Here is a 14221-nt window from a genome sequence, read left to right on the forward strand (position 1 = left end):
TTTTAATTCAGTTCTTCACACAGCATCTGATAGAGACATCTTACCGCATCAACGTATCCAAAGTTCAAGAGACATCTTAACGCATCAACGTATCCAAAGTTCAATGGACTGGCCTTTAAAAGTATCTGTAGTACTGCTTCCAAGCTATCATGTGACAATGGTATACTGTACAAAACATGATCAAATGAATCTTTTTTTCTCATTGTTAGGGTTATTAGTCTGACTTTATTATATATTTGTTTCCAATGAAGAACGCTTTGCTTTACTTATCTTAAGATTAGAAAAGTTATTATAGTACATCTGCCTTGCAACAAAGTAAATGCTTTGCTTCTTAGTTAGTATCAAGGAACCTGAGTTTTAATTCACATATTGACCCCGCAATCCTTAAAGTTCCATGCATGTTCGTTTTGAAAGAGTACTCCAATAACAATTTGTTCTAATCTAACCAATGTATTGTCCAAAACAGAGGAGTCAGATACAGCGTACTGGAATATTCTATTCAATCCAAGTCCTAGCAAAGATGTAATACAATGCAGGTCTCTCTGTCTTGTAAGCAATATTATACAAGTTGAAGGGAAAGGAAGACCCATCATCATCCATGTTCTCAGCAGTCCTTCATCTCGTGTCCGCCGTCCATGAGCTGTGGGGGACTTGGTTTCCCAGATGTGTTCATTCTTCTATGACGATAAAAGTGTCCTCTGTGTCCGTCTTCCTTATCTCGCTTTTTAATGGTTTCTTCTACACACGTGAGTGATTTGGTTAGAGTTTCCCTGCTTGAGAAAACATACTCATTTCTTTTGGTAGTAAATAACTTTTTTTTAACTATTAGTTTTACATATAAAATGTTACTTTTCTTCACCTAACAGTATTTTTATTTTATTTTTTTATTTTTTTACAGTGAAACATAACCGTGCTTTTGAAAATAAGAAGAAAACTTGAATGAAATAACCTCAATTGTAATATCCCAGTGACGGAAACGATTCATCATACCTGGCTCGAAGAATGACAGAAAACTGCGGTGGTCTGGCAACTAATTCAGGACGTAACCTGCCTAATGCCCATATTCAGCTGGGATGGGATCCCACATCCCCTCAATTCTTATAAGGACAAGCGGCTTAGAAAATGAATGAATGCCATGCTTCGTCCGCCATTAAGTCCCGTGCACCGTTTTCTGTGTTTTTTTTTTTTTGCATATTTATCACACAGACAGGTTTAAGACTATCAAATCAATTTTTGTTAGACACAAAGACAACACGAGGAAAAAAGGCTGTTTCTAAATGATTTTATTTACCAAGGCAGGAAAAAAACTACTAACTTGTCTGGCCCTCAGTAAAACAGTTATTGCCCTCTTGTTTCAATCAAAAAATAACCGGGACAAATCACAATTTTAGGAAATCTGATTACCACCACATGTTTAATCAAGAAAACACTTAAATAGAATGTGCAATAACACAATCTAAAGGAATCCAAGAAAAGATGTGATGAACATCTATCAGTCTGAAAAAGGTTACAAAGCTATTTCCAAGGCGTTGTTGGTCAATCGAACCACTGTCATAGCCATTATCCACAAATGGCAAGAACTGGCAACAGTGGCAATCCTTTGCTGGAGTGGTCGGCCAGCTAAAATTACAAGGTGATGGTCTAAGGTTGCTTTACTGCCTCAGGACCAAGATGACTTGCTGTAATTGATGGAATTATGAATTCTGCTGTCTACCAGCAAATTTAGAAGGAGAACGGCCAGCCCTCGGTTCATGGGCTCAAACTTCAGCACTCTTGGAGCATGCAGCATGACAATCATCCAAAGCACACCAGCAGGTCCAGCTGTAAATGGCTGGGAAAAAACTATATTGCAGAATTGAATAATTCTGCACAAATTTGTGTGCCAAAATTCCTATAAAGCATTGTGAAAGACCCACCACAAATGATCAGAAACACTTGGTTTCGATTATTGCTGCCAAAAGGTGGCACAATGCATTATTAGGTTCAGGAGGTCAAATACTTTTTCACAGAGGGCCAGAGAAGTTTGTAATTTTTTCTGCCTTGGTAAATAAAATCATTTAGAAACTGTATTTTCTGTTTCCTTGGGTTGTCTCTGTGTCATACTAAAATTGTTTTAATGATCTGAAACCCGTGTTAAAAATGCAAAAAAAAAGTAAAAATAAAAAAAATGAAATCAGAAAGGGACAATTACTTTTTCAACTTGCGAGGAAATTCGGGTTGCAACACCAAGAACTTGATTCAATAATCCCCCTAATGATATATATAAAAAATAACTGGATACAAAGAGCCAAAATCATAATACTGATTCATAAAGAAAACATGCTAACTGACCACCTGGATGTATATTATGTCATCTTGATCAGATCAGTGTTTTCTTGTTGTGCCAACTCCAGGCGGCTAATTGTGGCAAATGTGAGCTAAATGGCTAGTGAAGAGATAGAGGATTTGCCCATTTTTGTTATTTAATAACGTAATGCGGTTCTTGGGTTAATTAACAATCAGAGTTTATTTCTAAACAGATCAAGGTTAGAGCTTTCTCAAATGCATTTAACAGTTCAACATTCTACTACCAAGAAATGAAAATATTGTTCAGTCATTTTTGATTTCAAAATGAATGTCCAATTATACCCATTTACATTGCAATCATTCTTCAGCTGCCTTAATGATGGCTCAAAGAAATTAAAACTTGTAACTTTTTGTGGGGGATTTTGCAGAACCTTGTAAGCATCCATTTATATAAATTACATTACAACATTCAAATAAACACTCAAAATAATTAGAAAAACTCCACGCCTCACAATTGGAAAATCTTTAAAAACATGATTTCTTTGCCAACATTCCAAAAGGCAATTTCAACGATCTTGTCAAGATGGTATTAGAAATTGGTCCAGGATTCATGATGTTTCAGGTCCATAAGTAACATGCATGCATCCAGGAGGCTAAAAGTAACATTGATTCATTCAGATCAAAGAAAATCAAATCTTCTTAACCAATGCGGCAGACACACTTCCCCAAAAAACCCACCTAACCGAGAAGTTTCTTGTCAAAAACTGTTAACACACAAAAACTGGAAGTACATGAGAAGAGAGGCAAAGAAAGAAAGAGAGGGAGAGAAATCAGTTTCGTAAGCAACGAGAAAGGTGACGCAAGTGAGAAAGTTTCCATTGGGACAAAAGTCGACAGCAAGAAGGTTAAAAATGGAATTGTAAACATTGTGTTAGACACTCTTGTCATGTGACTTTGTTGGGTTAAATTTCATGATTTTGCTTCAAGTATTATTCACAGTATTTTAGTGAGCTAAGTACCAGATTTTTTTTTCAGAATTATAACGTCATTATTTTTTGACAATTAGAAACTCACATTGGCTGTAATCTCATATTTGTGGGTTTGGTTCCCTCTGCCATTGTGTATTATCGCCATCTTGGTCGCTCTCTACGGTATCTTCCTGACATATTTTCCTTTAAGGAGTATTAAGAAGAATGCCCAAGTAATCATTCATTTAGCTTTACAATCATTTCAGTTCTATAAACTTACCTTTCCACCACACCCCTCCCACTTGGTGTCTGGAAAGAGGGTAATTTGATTTTGTGTTAAACAGGAATTAGGGAAAAAGTATTACATGTCATGAAACTGTTTACATATTGTACTGGGTGATGATTTTGTCAATTGTACTAAACAGAAATAGTAAACGACTTAAGAAAAAGACAAAAATAAACCTCGAAATTACCTGCAGGTGGTCATGGTGGCTGAGAATATACAAGGTACCCTGTCCCGAGATCCTGAGGACCTGCTCCCCAGTCCAACCTTCTGTGGGCATGACTGGGACAAACAGAACGCACTGCATGCACTAAAACACACAGTTAATGTTAAACTTAGGCGAACATTCTACACGCAATTTGGTACATAGAGAAGAATTACAGTATTCCATTAAGTACCAGAGGTCATAACACCTCTACAAACACTATCAAATCAAATGTTAAATTTTCTATTTATTTATCTATCAACAAAATGTTAAGACCGACAAAAGAAATACACAAGATGTAGGATATGCATAACAATACAGACCTGTAAATATGTGAAGGAAAACTTTTGACCCCCCTGTTTTTTATCTAGCTTTTGGAAAAGCATCACCAAGCGGCTCTCCATCTGTTTGGCTGACCATTCCTTATCAATGGTGATCCTGGCAGTCATTCCCATAGCTGAAAGAGTTGCTTGCTCTTTGCCTTTTGGCACAGTGTTTCTGTGAAAACAGTAAGTCGCATAGATCATCCATCCATTTTCTATGTGGTTGTCATCCCAACACTTACATGCAGCCATATTTGAGTAAAAGTCAATATTGTGTGTGTGTAGTTTTTTTCTGTTGTTAAACATTTAAAATGACCAAACTTAGAGTCTTCTGTTCCCATACTATATACATAGATTTATTTTAGATATATACAATGTTCCCTCTCTTATCGCGGTTAATGGGGACCAGGACCACCTGCGATAAGTGAATTTCCGCGATGTAGGGATTCCCCTTCCAAAACGCTTAATTTAAATTCAATTCCCAATTTTTTTATTTTTTTTAAAAAATTTTACCCCCCTGTATACAGCACACCATATAGAATACGGGCAGAGAGAGTGAAATTCATGTTATAACAAAAAAAACCTGTAAAATATGTTGTTTCAATGTAATATTTGCATTTTTTTACTTTTTCAAAAAAAAATCCGAAGCTCTGAGTCTGCGATAGCTGAACCGCGAAGTAGCGAGGGAACACTGTAGTTGCATGACAAGAAAGGATGAAGCTTAATTGTGAACATGAATAAAGTTTTTGGGATATCAGCAAAGAGGAAAAAACAGCTTTCACTGTACGTCTTCTTACCTCCTGATTTCTTCATTGTAGTAGCCTCTTGGTAAACAAAGTACATCTTTGACCACCAGCCCTGTCTGCTGAGGACTTAGTCGCTTCCATTTCATTCGAGTTTCCTTGTGTGAGGTGGCTATGTGAATAGTCTTAGTGGATCAACATTGAAATAAGAAACAACAATTTAAATAACCATCATCATGTTATTTACATACATATTTGAATTAAAAAGTCTGAATCAAGGGTACAGGTTATATGCGCACAAGACATACAGCGTTGCTAAACTATTTCACCAGTAGATGTCAGCAAATCAACGTTTAGTATTCGCTGGTTATTTTCTGTTTTGCAGTAAGAAAACAACCATTATATATGAGAAATTCCCAAATGTAATGATTTTATGGCAATTTTAAGGGTGCAACTTATAATGCGAGGGGGAGGAGGGTCATATGTGAAAAAATACGGTATTATTTTTATCCAAAAAGAGAAAATTCAATGTTGAAAATTAAAAGAAAAATCCCATCTATGTAAAAAACCCATACAATTTCATTTTGGTTCCATGATGCAATTATATTAAATACATTTGCTGTTTTGAACAATAACTAGAAGTTCCTTATTTGTGTTTATGTTTAAAAGAACAAAGACCTAGTGACCAGTCTCAAAATCACGTGAAAATTAGTTTTTGAAAGATTAGAAATAGAATCATGGGGAGAATAATGTTAATACACAGATAATCACAGACCACATAGGCACTACCATTTTGGTGTAATGTCAGTTACGTTGTAGTTAAGGTCTTTCTAAAGTTCTGCATAGCATATTCATAACTGCTTCTGTGGTCCAAATTCTAAGTTATATGACGTTTGCTGTCATCCTTTGGAGGTTTAAATTTTATCAACCGTTTTATTTGATTTTAATTCTTGTAATTTTCTTTTTCGTTTTTTTCAAACTCTTAAGCTATACTTTTTTTCCAGTGCGATGACTTGATTAAAAACTTGTCTGTCTCTTTCAAGCCACACAAGAGCCAAATCATGTGGAACAGACAACAGTTTGAAATTGATTGATTGATTATATCACATGTTTAAGTCGCGTGACGAGGCAAAGGTATTCAAAAATCATCATGAGCAGTAGCTACGTTAAATTTGGATTAGCATTCTACTACCATTAAAAATGTATAAAAACAAACAAAAGAAAAATGTAAAGTGTGTTACCGGGGTGGTGAGCTCCACAAGACGAGCCTTGGATTTCCAAGTGAGAGGAAACACCTGAGATAGTCAGATTAAATCAAGGCAAGTTGATTAATTGTTCACACTTGGATACCAACCACCTATGGTAATACTACCAATGGTACAATCTAATGATATGCAATACTCAACTTTAGGAGAAGCAATTGAATTTTGAACAAAAAAAGGGAACCCCATCTATTATTTATAATTGGCATTGCATTTACTGCGGCACATGGTATTAAGAACGATTTTGTAATAATTAGATTGCGAATTTTTTTTTTGTCTGAGGGAACAATAATATGATACCCCAATGCAACTAAAAGCAGCAAGTACAAATGTTTTTTAAATGATTATTTTTGCTACAGTTCTTATGTTTACATTACATTTTGCAGATGGTTTTTGCCAATTAAGGTTTTACCTCCATTTCTATGTCTATGTCATCCACGAAGTCAAGAGTAGGTGGGTGGTATTCACAGTTTTTATTAATCCTGGCAGGGGTTATTGAGTGGGGCTTGGCCTTCTGCAATGTGTCTTCGATCTCCCATTCTGGTTCTTCCTCGCAAATAACAAGAGGATGCTCCAAGTGCTTTAGGGTTAAAAAAGAAAAATATCAGACCAATATTATTGTTTGTTGTAAGAGTAGTGATCGCAGCAGTTTTACAACTGTTTCCCGCTACACTCTATTAGTTGCGTCTCTCAGCACAAAAGGTATGGATATGAAAATTAAGAGCAATAAAAAAAAGTTAGAATGTCTTCATCAAAAATTATAAATTATCATCTGACATTGTAAAATGAAATGAAAATGAAAAATGAAAATCAGACATAGGCATTGTCGTCATCATTGACTTGACAAAAAGCCTAGTAGTCATCATACCCTCAGCAGCGTATGACAAAATTGTATAGAGCTTCTCCACAAGTTAAATACGCATGATTCTATTTATCTATGTACACTTTAAAAAAATCATCTAATCCACAAATGACCAGGCCTTCAGTAGTCAAAATGATAAATGACTGGTTTTAGTTGCAAGTAAACAAATAACTTGAACATCTTGCTGAGAAGATTCCCAAACATGGGGGCTTTTAGACGGCATTAAAGTTTACCACATACCTGATAACTGTAATTTACTTCCTCCAGCTTTACTGGCGAGAGCATCCCACAGGATTCTTCAGAAGAAAACAATTCCATCTCAATGCTTTCCTTTGCCGCCAACACAGTCATTTTCCTTTGATCTGGCCTCATTGTATTGACAATAAGAGGTACTTATACTTTCTCATTTACTTTACAGGAAAATATCCTTTATCTCTACATAATGCATGGTAGATGATCAGTATCTTTTTTTCTCTACTTTTCTGTAACGTTTGGATTCCAAAACTATGGCCAGCTCATTACTTCAGCTGGGATCTTTCAAAGGCTCCAGTCATGATTGGTTCACATTTGTACTCATGGACTGGATTGATTGGCTAAGACAACATGTGTAGTATTCCTTGGAAGGGAGGTATTATGAAACTGATTGGATAATAGTGACATTTGATTAGAAAACAATTCAGATGTTGAGTAATGACATCTGACCGGTGTTACTCAATCATGTTTTTACATGGTTAATGGTTTAGACTCTAACCAGCTAGGTGATAAGGTTCACTCCAAAACCATAGAGGCGTTTGTCACTCATCTGTCTGACACATCAATTTCACAACAAAATTAGTAATATGGGATAATGTCCCAGCCAACTATGGCAGCAGGCTTGTTCAACGGACTGCATAGTGATTATTAATTAACAAATAAAAATAGTAGTCCAGCAAGTTGAAATCTACAACTGACAGTGTGAAGGAGCAAAAGACGTATTTATTGATGACACAAGTTTATATAAAATCATTAGTTCCATAGCTATCTTTATTGTGTTTCTGCACAATAACAGATAAACTGATTTCAAATGCAATCATAAAAACAAAACAATACTATTTGAAAATGGAGGTTGATCATTTGACATGTCTGCTTAACAAAACAATAATGTCTCAATACTTTTTCACAGAGTCCTAAAATAAGATTGCGTTTAGCCCTGCAATAGTTGGCTATTGTAACATAATAAACATGAAAGCAATGTAACACAATGCTCCATAATCCATACAAAAATGTTTGGTCATAGAAGTAGAATATGAATTCCTCCACATCACGATTAAAATCCTACAATGTGTTGTAACTGTGAAATATATTTGAATTCTTATATTTAGTCTTGCACCCTTTTCACTATGATGTATTAAGTTACTAGAATAGAATTTAACTTACACCTATTGGTTAAAATGTGCACTACACCTTTTGCTTTCCACCTCCTTCATTTGTATTAACGCCTCCCATTTTTATGACTTGTCTCTAATAAAACCAGGTTGTTTGTAGGGAGTCGCCAGGAATTCCAAACGGTCATTCAGGAAGATAGACTATCTTTCTGCTCTGGCTACACTGGCGTCCTCCTTCATATGAAGTGGTTTAAATTCTCATCACGACTGGCTGTGTGTTTCCTCTGCTCCGATATTATTGAATGTATATGGTCTTAAACCTGACATTTTCTGGTGCCGAAAACCCCGGGAATTCATTTCTGAATTTCGGTCGATCGCGGCCCGTTTGAAGAAAGGAACCCGGCCGGAGAAAAGAGGAGACAGGCAGACGGTAAGGGCATTTAAAATTTCTATATAACAAGGCTGGTGAAATCCCGTTTTTCCATTCGAACGAGTCGTGGAAAAACGCTCCAATAGTGGGAGATAAGGGATGCATACATGTGAGGATTACGTATGTCGTTAAAATTGAAATAGAAACGTAAGGTATGCACGGATGAATGCTTGGTCGGCCAACTGAGTATTTCCATGAAGTACGTCGGTGACGTGACGTTTACTTTAAGGCGGGAGTAAGAGTCCCCCTTTTTTGTTAAAAGGATTTCACAGATTGTTCAAAATAAGGGAAACCTTCCAAAAATAATGCACCCGATGAGTAAAAAGCGCTAAATAAAAGTAATCTTTATATAGAGATATAATAAAAACGGAAGTACGCCGTGACGCGCGCAGGCCTTGCGAAATAAAAGAATAACGGTTATAAAGTCGACGTAGACGGATAAATAGGATAATAACGTTATTAAAAATATAATAAATTGGTTGGGACGTCCCTAAAAAATCCTAAAGAAATATATTAATAGAGTAACATTTGACCATTGTTTGGAAAAAGTTCAAAAAATCTTCAAACAAAAGAAAAGTTGCAAAAATGGGTTTAACAAACAGCAAAGAACTCTCAACTAACCTGAAGTTTATGCTGAAGCATTTTCCAGGATAATTGCACATATATGAAATAGTGGAGGAAGAATAAAGACAAAGGGTGGGGGGAGAAAAGGGCAAAGCACATGTGAAGAAAAAATGGCTGAGCCAAGGACAAAGGAAAAATGGCGGCCAAATGGAGTGAAAAAAGCCTTCTTTCCCTAACCCATCCCAAAACTCGCCAGCATGACAGGTCTGATGGATGCCAGGCCTGCTAAATGACAGTGCCCCCCTACTATCCCCCCTCTCGTACCGGGCACGGGGGGGGGGGGACTCCTGGAATGCCAGACAAGATGTCTCAGGTTACCTCGCATCAACAAGAGCAGAGGGAGATAAGAATGTAGAAGCAGAGGAGACAGAAATGGCATTCATCCAAATTATTAATGATATCAAACGAAAAGAAAACAATGCAGAAATGGCATTGATCCAAATTATTAGGTAAAGTTTAGATAAAATAATTAATTTAGGATAAGCATGATTTCTATAGGATGGAATGAGATGAATCATGTTTAGTGCACGAAATATGATTCATTGTTTTTCCATCACTAGATGAAATATGCTTTAGTGTGAGTCATATTAATGACTATTAACCTAGTTCTTTTGAGAATGACTAGTGCTGATAGGACAGAAAAAGGTGGTTAGCTGCCAATAAGCCCTTTTCAGGGATGGCGCTCTCCACTAGTGAAAAAATTACAGACCACTGATGTCTGTGAGCGTGAATGGTTGTTTGTCTTTTTGTGTTTTTGATTGGCCATCCACCAAAATATAATTGATCCCTTAGATATCAAGGTGGAAAAGGATTTAGCAAATTGGAATCAATTTCTGAAACTGCCAATAAGCCCTTTTCAGGGATGGCAGCGAAGGATTGGAAATTTGAAATCAATTTCTGAAATCGCCAATAGGTTTTTTTTTGGATGGCGATGAAAAATCAAGGAAAATTGTTTAGTCCAAAGAATTTTTTTTGATGATAATGCATTGGATTGGAGGAACAAATCTGCAATGCGAAAATTTGAAGCACTGAGAAAAACAAAAACAGTGCATCATATGAAATTCCAAAGTACCATTGATGTATAGGGATAATGGCATCCAAATTGTGTTAACAGATTAATTGACTGAATTGACAAAATGTTCCATATTTCGTTACCATACCAAACGCCATTATTCACTACACGATTGGAGCTGAAGGATGACTCTAATCTGGCTATCTGTATAAAAGAAAAACTTTAAAGAAAAGAAACACACTAATTTTGAGTTAGCAGAAGAAGACTGTGTTTTTCAACAGGAAACATGGAGAAGACGCACGAGCAACCCAAAATGAGAACGTCCGTACAACTCTTGCTGACCAAACAGCAGACATGAAAATAGCGGAGGATGCAGATCCATCTTTGCACTGTAAGGAGGTTCTCTCAGTTGAAACGTTTGAGGAGACAGGTAAGATAAGCTTATTGACGCGATCAGACGTAATGGAAAGCATCCAATATTGATTGGAAAGATTATTGCTCGAGGAGCAATGCCATAAACCATAAGGAACTTTTTATATTGGTTTTATTGTCTCCATAAAAAGTGAAAGCGTTTCAATTGAGAACAAACCTTCTTACAGATTTTTAAAGTAAACAATTAGAGAGAAAAAGAGACTACAATGGATAGATATGTAACTAAATTTTAATTTTATGCCTGACTACTGGAAAAGTATTGATTAGGGAAGTTTTAAAGGAGATGATTGGCAAACTCCAAAGACAATGGAATGTTACATTTGATAAAAAAGACTATTAGTTTGGGATATTTTAGAATTTGAAATAATTGAGTTTAATATGCAACGCGATACACATTGTTAATTGAATTGGGACTTGATTAGTATGCAATTAATAAGTAATGAGTTTTAATGGCTCTAAAAGACAATTATGCTAGAAAATATTAACCCTAATAAACAAGGGGTGGTTACAGTTTAGTGGGTTCAATTCTTTTCAGAATTATAAATGTCTACATTTGTTTCTGGATAATAATTGATGTGAATGTAACTTGCAGAGAGCGGGAAAGCTGTTTTCCTGAGGAGAAGGCAGCCTGGTTTGCTCTATGTATTCTTCATATTTTTAGCATGATTAGTTAATTTGTGTAATTGCAGGAAAGGAAAAAACAAATATAGTTATTGATCTTAACAAGGAAGCAGCAATCAAAATAGAATACCAGCTAGCATATTTAATTTTGACTGATAAGGCATATAGTTAGAAATTAATTAAGATTGTTATGATTTTTGTTAATTGGGATTTTAAGCCCAACCACATAGCGGTAAGAAAATGTTAAGCACACGCTGAAGACAACGACAGAATACAGCAGCTAAAGCAGCAGCAGAAAACACCAAACAGCATACACAACAAAAACTGAGTCGATCTAAAAACTGTGTTAATTGATTTAAAAACACTGTACCATAGAAAGAAAAGATGCATAGATACATGAAGAAGCAGAACAGTCAGCCTATCCACAGCTAAAGGCCTAGCGGGCCTACCAAAAATATTCCAAAATTGAGCCATGGAAGGAGCCATGTCTCAACAGGGGGGAAGATGGACATGGCAGAGCATGTGTTCCATGTCCCAGAGGTCTAAATACCTACTTTAAATTTTTTTGTAGATACTGTTTAATTTGTTACAGAGGGTGTGCGGGATAGCCTCGGGCCCAAGCAGGTGCAACGGGGAGACAAAGTTGGAACCTTCACGAGGTGTCTCCTGAGAGGCCGCCCGTCGCCACCTTCGAATTCGACTACTACACACCTTCGGCTAGCCCCCGGATGAACTAATGTGACTGAGGGTAACCCCTAGACGCCTGGATGGCCTAACAACAACAATAACAACAACAACTGCAACGTCCAAAAGAGCGTGGGACTTGAAGAGCGAACAAATGGTACAATAAGACCAAGAAACCGATAAACTTGTCCAAAGAACATGTAAGCTGCCGTGATCTTTTTGTCTATCCTGCAGGAGGTGGTGAAGTCTGGTGACCAGAGCCTGATTTGAGTCATAAAAAGAAAGTCCTGGTCCTCGCCACGTTGGGAAGGTCCCTTCGTGGTTTAACTCACCACCCCCACCGCAGTAAAGATTGCTGAGAGGTCGACGTAGATTGACCAATCCCAAATCAAAGTAGTTCGAGACAACGGTGACTCTGAGTAGACTGGAAATCGGGCGGTCCCAAAACCCTTGTCCGTGAAAAAATCATCTGACGTCTACTCACCTGCCACGAGCACCTTTCACCTAACCTTGACCTCTCATAGTTTTTACACCCTCACGCAGAAGCCAAAATGAAATCAGTTGCCACCCCCATTCCTGTGACTGTACTATCAGTGGCAGCCTGGGTGTGGCTGAACGCCCCACCCTCAGGGATTTGAGTCGAAAAACGAGACAATGCCGTGCTGCTGTCACAGAGGAAAGTGAAGTGGTATGAAAAGAGCAATCCAAATAACCACTTTGAAGAAAATATGTGGTATCATTTCATGGTATTTCAGACAAAAACTAACTGGTGTGAATGAAAGTTGTTATGTGTGTAGCCGTATACCCATTTCCACAGGTATCCTGATATCCTGAATTCACTGGGTCTAGGTGTCACTTTTAGCACATCTGCAGTGATGCAGGTGGTCCAAAATGCATTCCTTTGAAGGGGAGTGAACACAACAGTAAGATATATAAGATCAAAGTCAGTGGAATTCAAACCACGTGATTCAATCTGGGGCAGTGATGTTCCTGGTGACCATAAGTTGTGGTCCACCCCCCCCCAGAAAATCATTCTGTCACTAACTTCCCAACTTGGACATTGAATTGTTACATGAGTGTTCATTAACCAAACTTTTAAAGCCCTACATGGTATAGCAGATGAATTAAAAGCCCTTAGAGAAATGGAGTTGCAAGACCGGACGGTCCTAGATTTGATAACAGCCAAGGATGGAGGTGAGTGTGCCATAGTTGGAGAGCACTGTTGCACCTTCATCCAAGATGGAACCGGTGACAAAGGTAACATAACTCGTGCCATAGCTGAAATGAAAATCTTAGCCAACACCATGGCCCAAGATCACTCAGCCGTAATTGGTATCACTGTGGTCGTGGTTACCAACCGGATCATGGTTCTCTATTCAGATTAAATTTGCAACTCCCTTTCTTGCGGTTTTACTTCTATACTGTATCTTTTCAATGTGTGTAATCCTTGGTATGAAAGTTATGATTCAAAAACCTAACCAGCACACGCTGGTAGCTTACAGCGACATACAGTATCACCGTGTGGCATGCCGTGATGAAGATTCTCCCATCATTTTACGAGTGCCGGTATGTCGAGTCTTCCGGGTAATTGTACATGTCTTAACTTCAAAACTGTGTTCGCTCATAAAGAGGGACGCAGAGGAATTTTCTTAGATAACCTTGAATTACCTCACAATTTTCACCTTTGCCTTCACAAGTGATTTTGTTATTTTCCATACCCTGTTGAGTGACTATTGATGATATTTGTTTTCTAAAACCTGCAGAGGAGGGATATAGATTGATGAAAATGAAAATTCTTTCAAAGTAACTTCAGGGGGGAAATGTGAAATATATTTGAATTCTTATATTTAGTCTTGCACCCTTTTCACTATGATGTATTAAGTTACTAGAATAGAATTTAACTTACACCTATTGGTTAAAATGTGCACTACACCTTTTGCTTTCCACCTCCTTCATTTGTATTAACGCCTCCCATTTTTATGACTTGTCTCTAATAAAACCAGGTTGTTTGTAGGGAGTCGCCAGGAATTCCAAACGGTCATTCAGGAAGATAGACTATCTTTCTGCTCTGGCTACACTGGCGTCCTCCTTCATATGAAGTGGTTTAAATTCTCATCACGAC

General features: G+C 37.2%; 1 protein-coding gene and 1 long non-coding RNA gene across 5 annotated transcripts; one reads left to right on the forward strand and one right to left on the reverse strand.

Moving 5' to 3' along the window:
- Positions 1-478: 478 nt before the first annotated feature.
- LOC144196797 (uncharacterized) lies at positions 479-7491 on the reverse strand. Of its 4 annotated transcripts, none has more exons than XM_077717243.1 (8): positions 7173-7491; positions 6483-6650; positions 6050-6103; positions 4863-4993; positions 4066-4240; positions 3728-3847; positions 3535-3563; positions 479-770 (listed from the first exon to the last, which is right to left on the reverse strand). In XM_077717243.1, exons 1-8 carry the CDS (start codon positions 7302-7304, stop codon positions 605-607), a joined length of 975 nt encoding a protein of 324 aa, XP_077573369.1. In that variant the 5' UTR covers positions 7305-7491; the 3' UTR covers positions 479-604. The 4 variants fall into 4 exon arrangements, with proteins under 4 accessions (XP_077573369.1, XP_077573368.1, XP_077573371.1 ...); XM_077717242.1 differs by having other exon boundaries at positions 479-773; XM_077717244.1 differs by lacking the exon at positions 479-770 and adding an exon at positions 2795-2939 and having other exon boundaries at positions 7173-7489.
- A 1175-nt stretch (positions 7492-8666) lies between these two features.
- Positions 8667-14214, forward strand: LOC144196433 (uncharacterized). Its single transcript, XR_013326319.1, has 2 exons — positions 8667-10792; positions 11387-14214. It is a non-coding gene; the product is annotated as an uncharacterized LOC144196433 (long non-coding RNA).
- Positions 14215-14221: the final 7 nt, after the last annotated feature.

Source organism: Stigmatopora nigra, chromosome 5 (assembly GCF_051989575.1).
Source record: "Stigmatopora nigra isolate UIUO_SnigA chromosome 5, RoL_Snig_1.1, whole genome shotgun sequence".
NCBI lineage: Eukaryota > Metazoa > Chordata > Actinopteri > Syngnathiformes > Syngnathidae > Stigmatopora > Stigmatopora nigra.

What these genes read in the sequence shown, in the direction of transcription:
- LOC144196797 (XM_077717242.1), bottom strand. Translation starts at nt 7,304, where the DNA reads ATGAGGCCAGATCAAAGGAAAATGACTGTGTTGGCGGCAAAGGAAAGC. An exon ending in ACATAGACATAGAAATGGAG is followed by an intron (nt 6,104 to 6,482) that starts GTAAAACCTTAA and finishes TGACTATCTCAG; the next exon opens with GTGTTTCCTCTCACTTGGAA. An exon ending in TACAATGAAGAAATCAGGAG is followed by an intron (nt 4,241 to 4,862) that starts GTAAGAAGACGT and finishes CTGTTTTCACAG; the next exon opens with AAACACTGTGCCAAAAGGCA.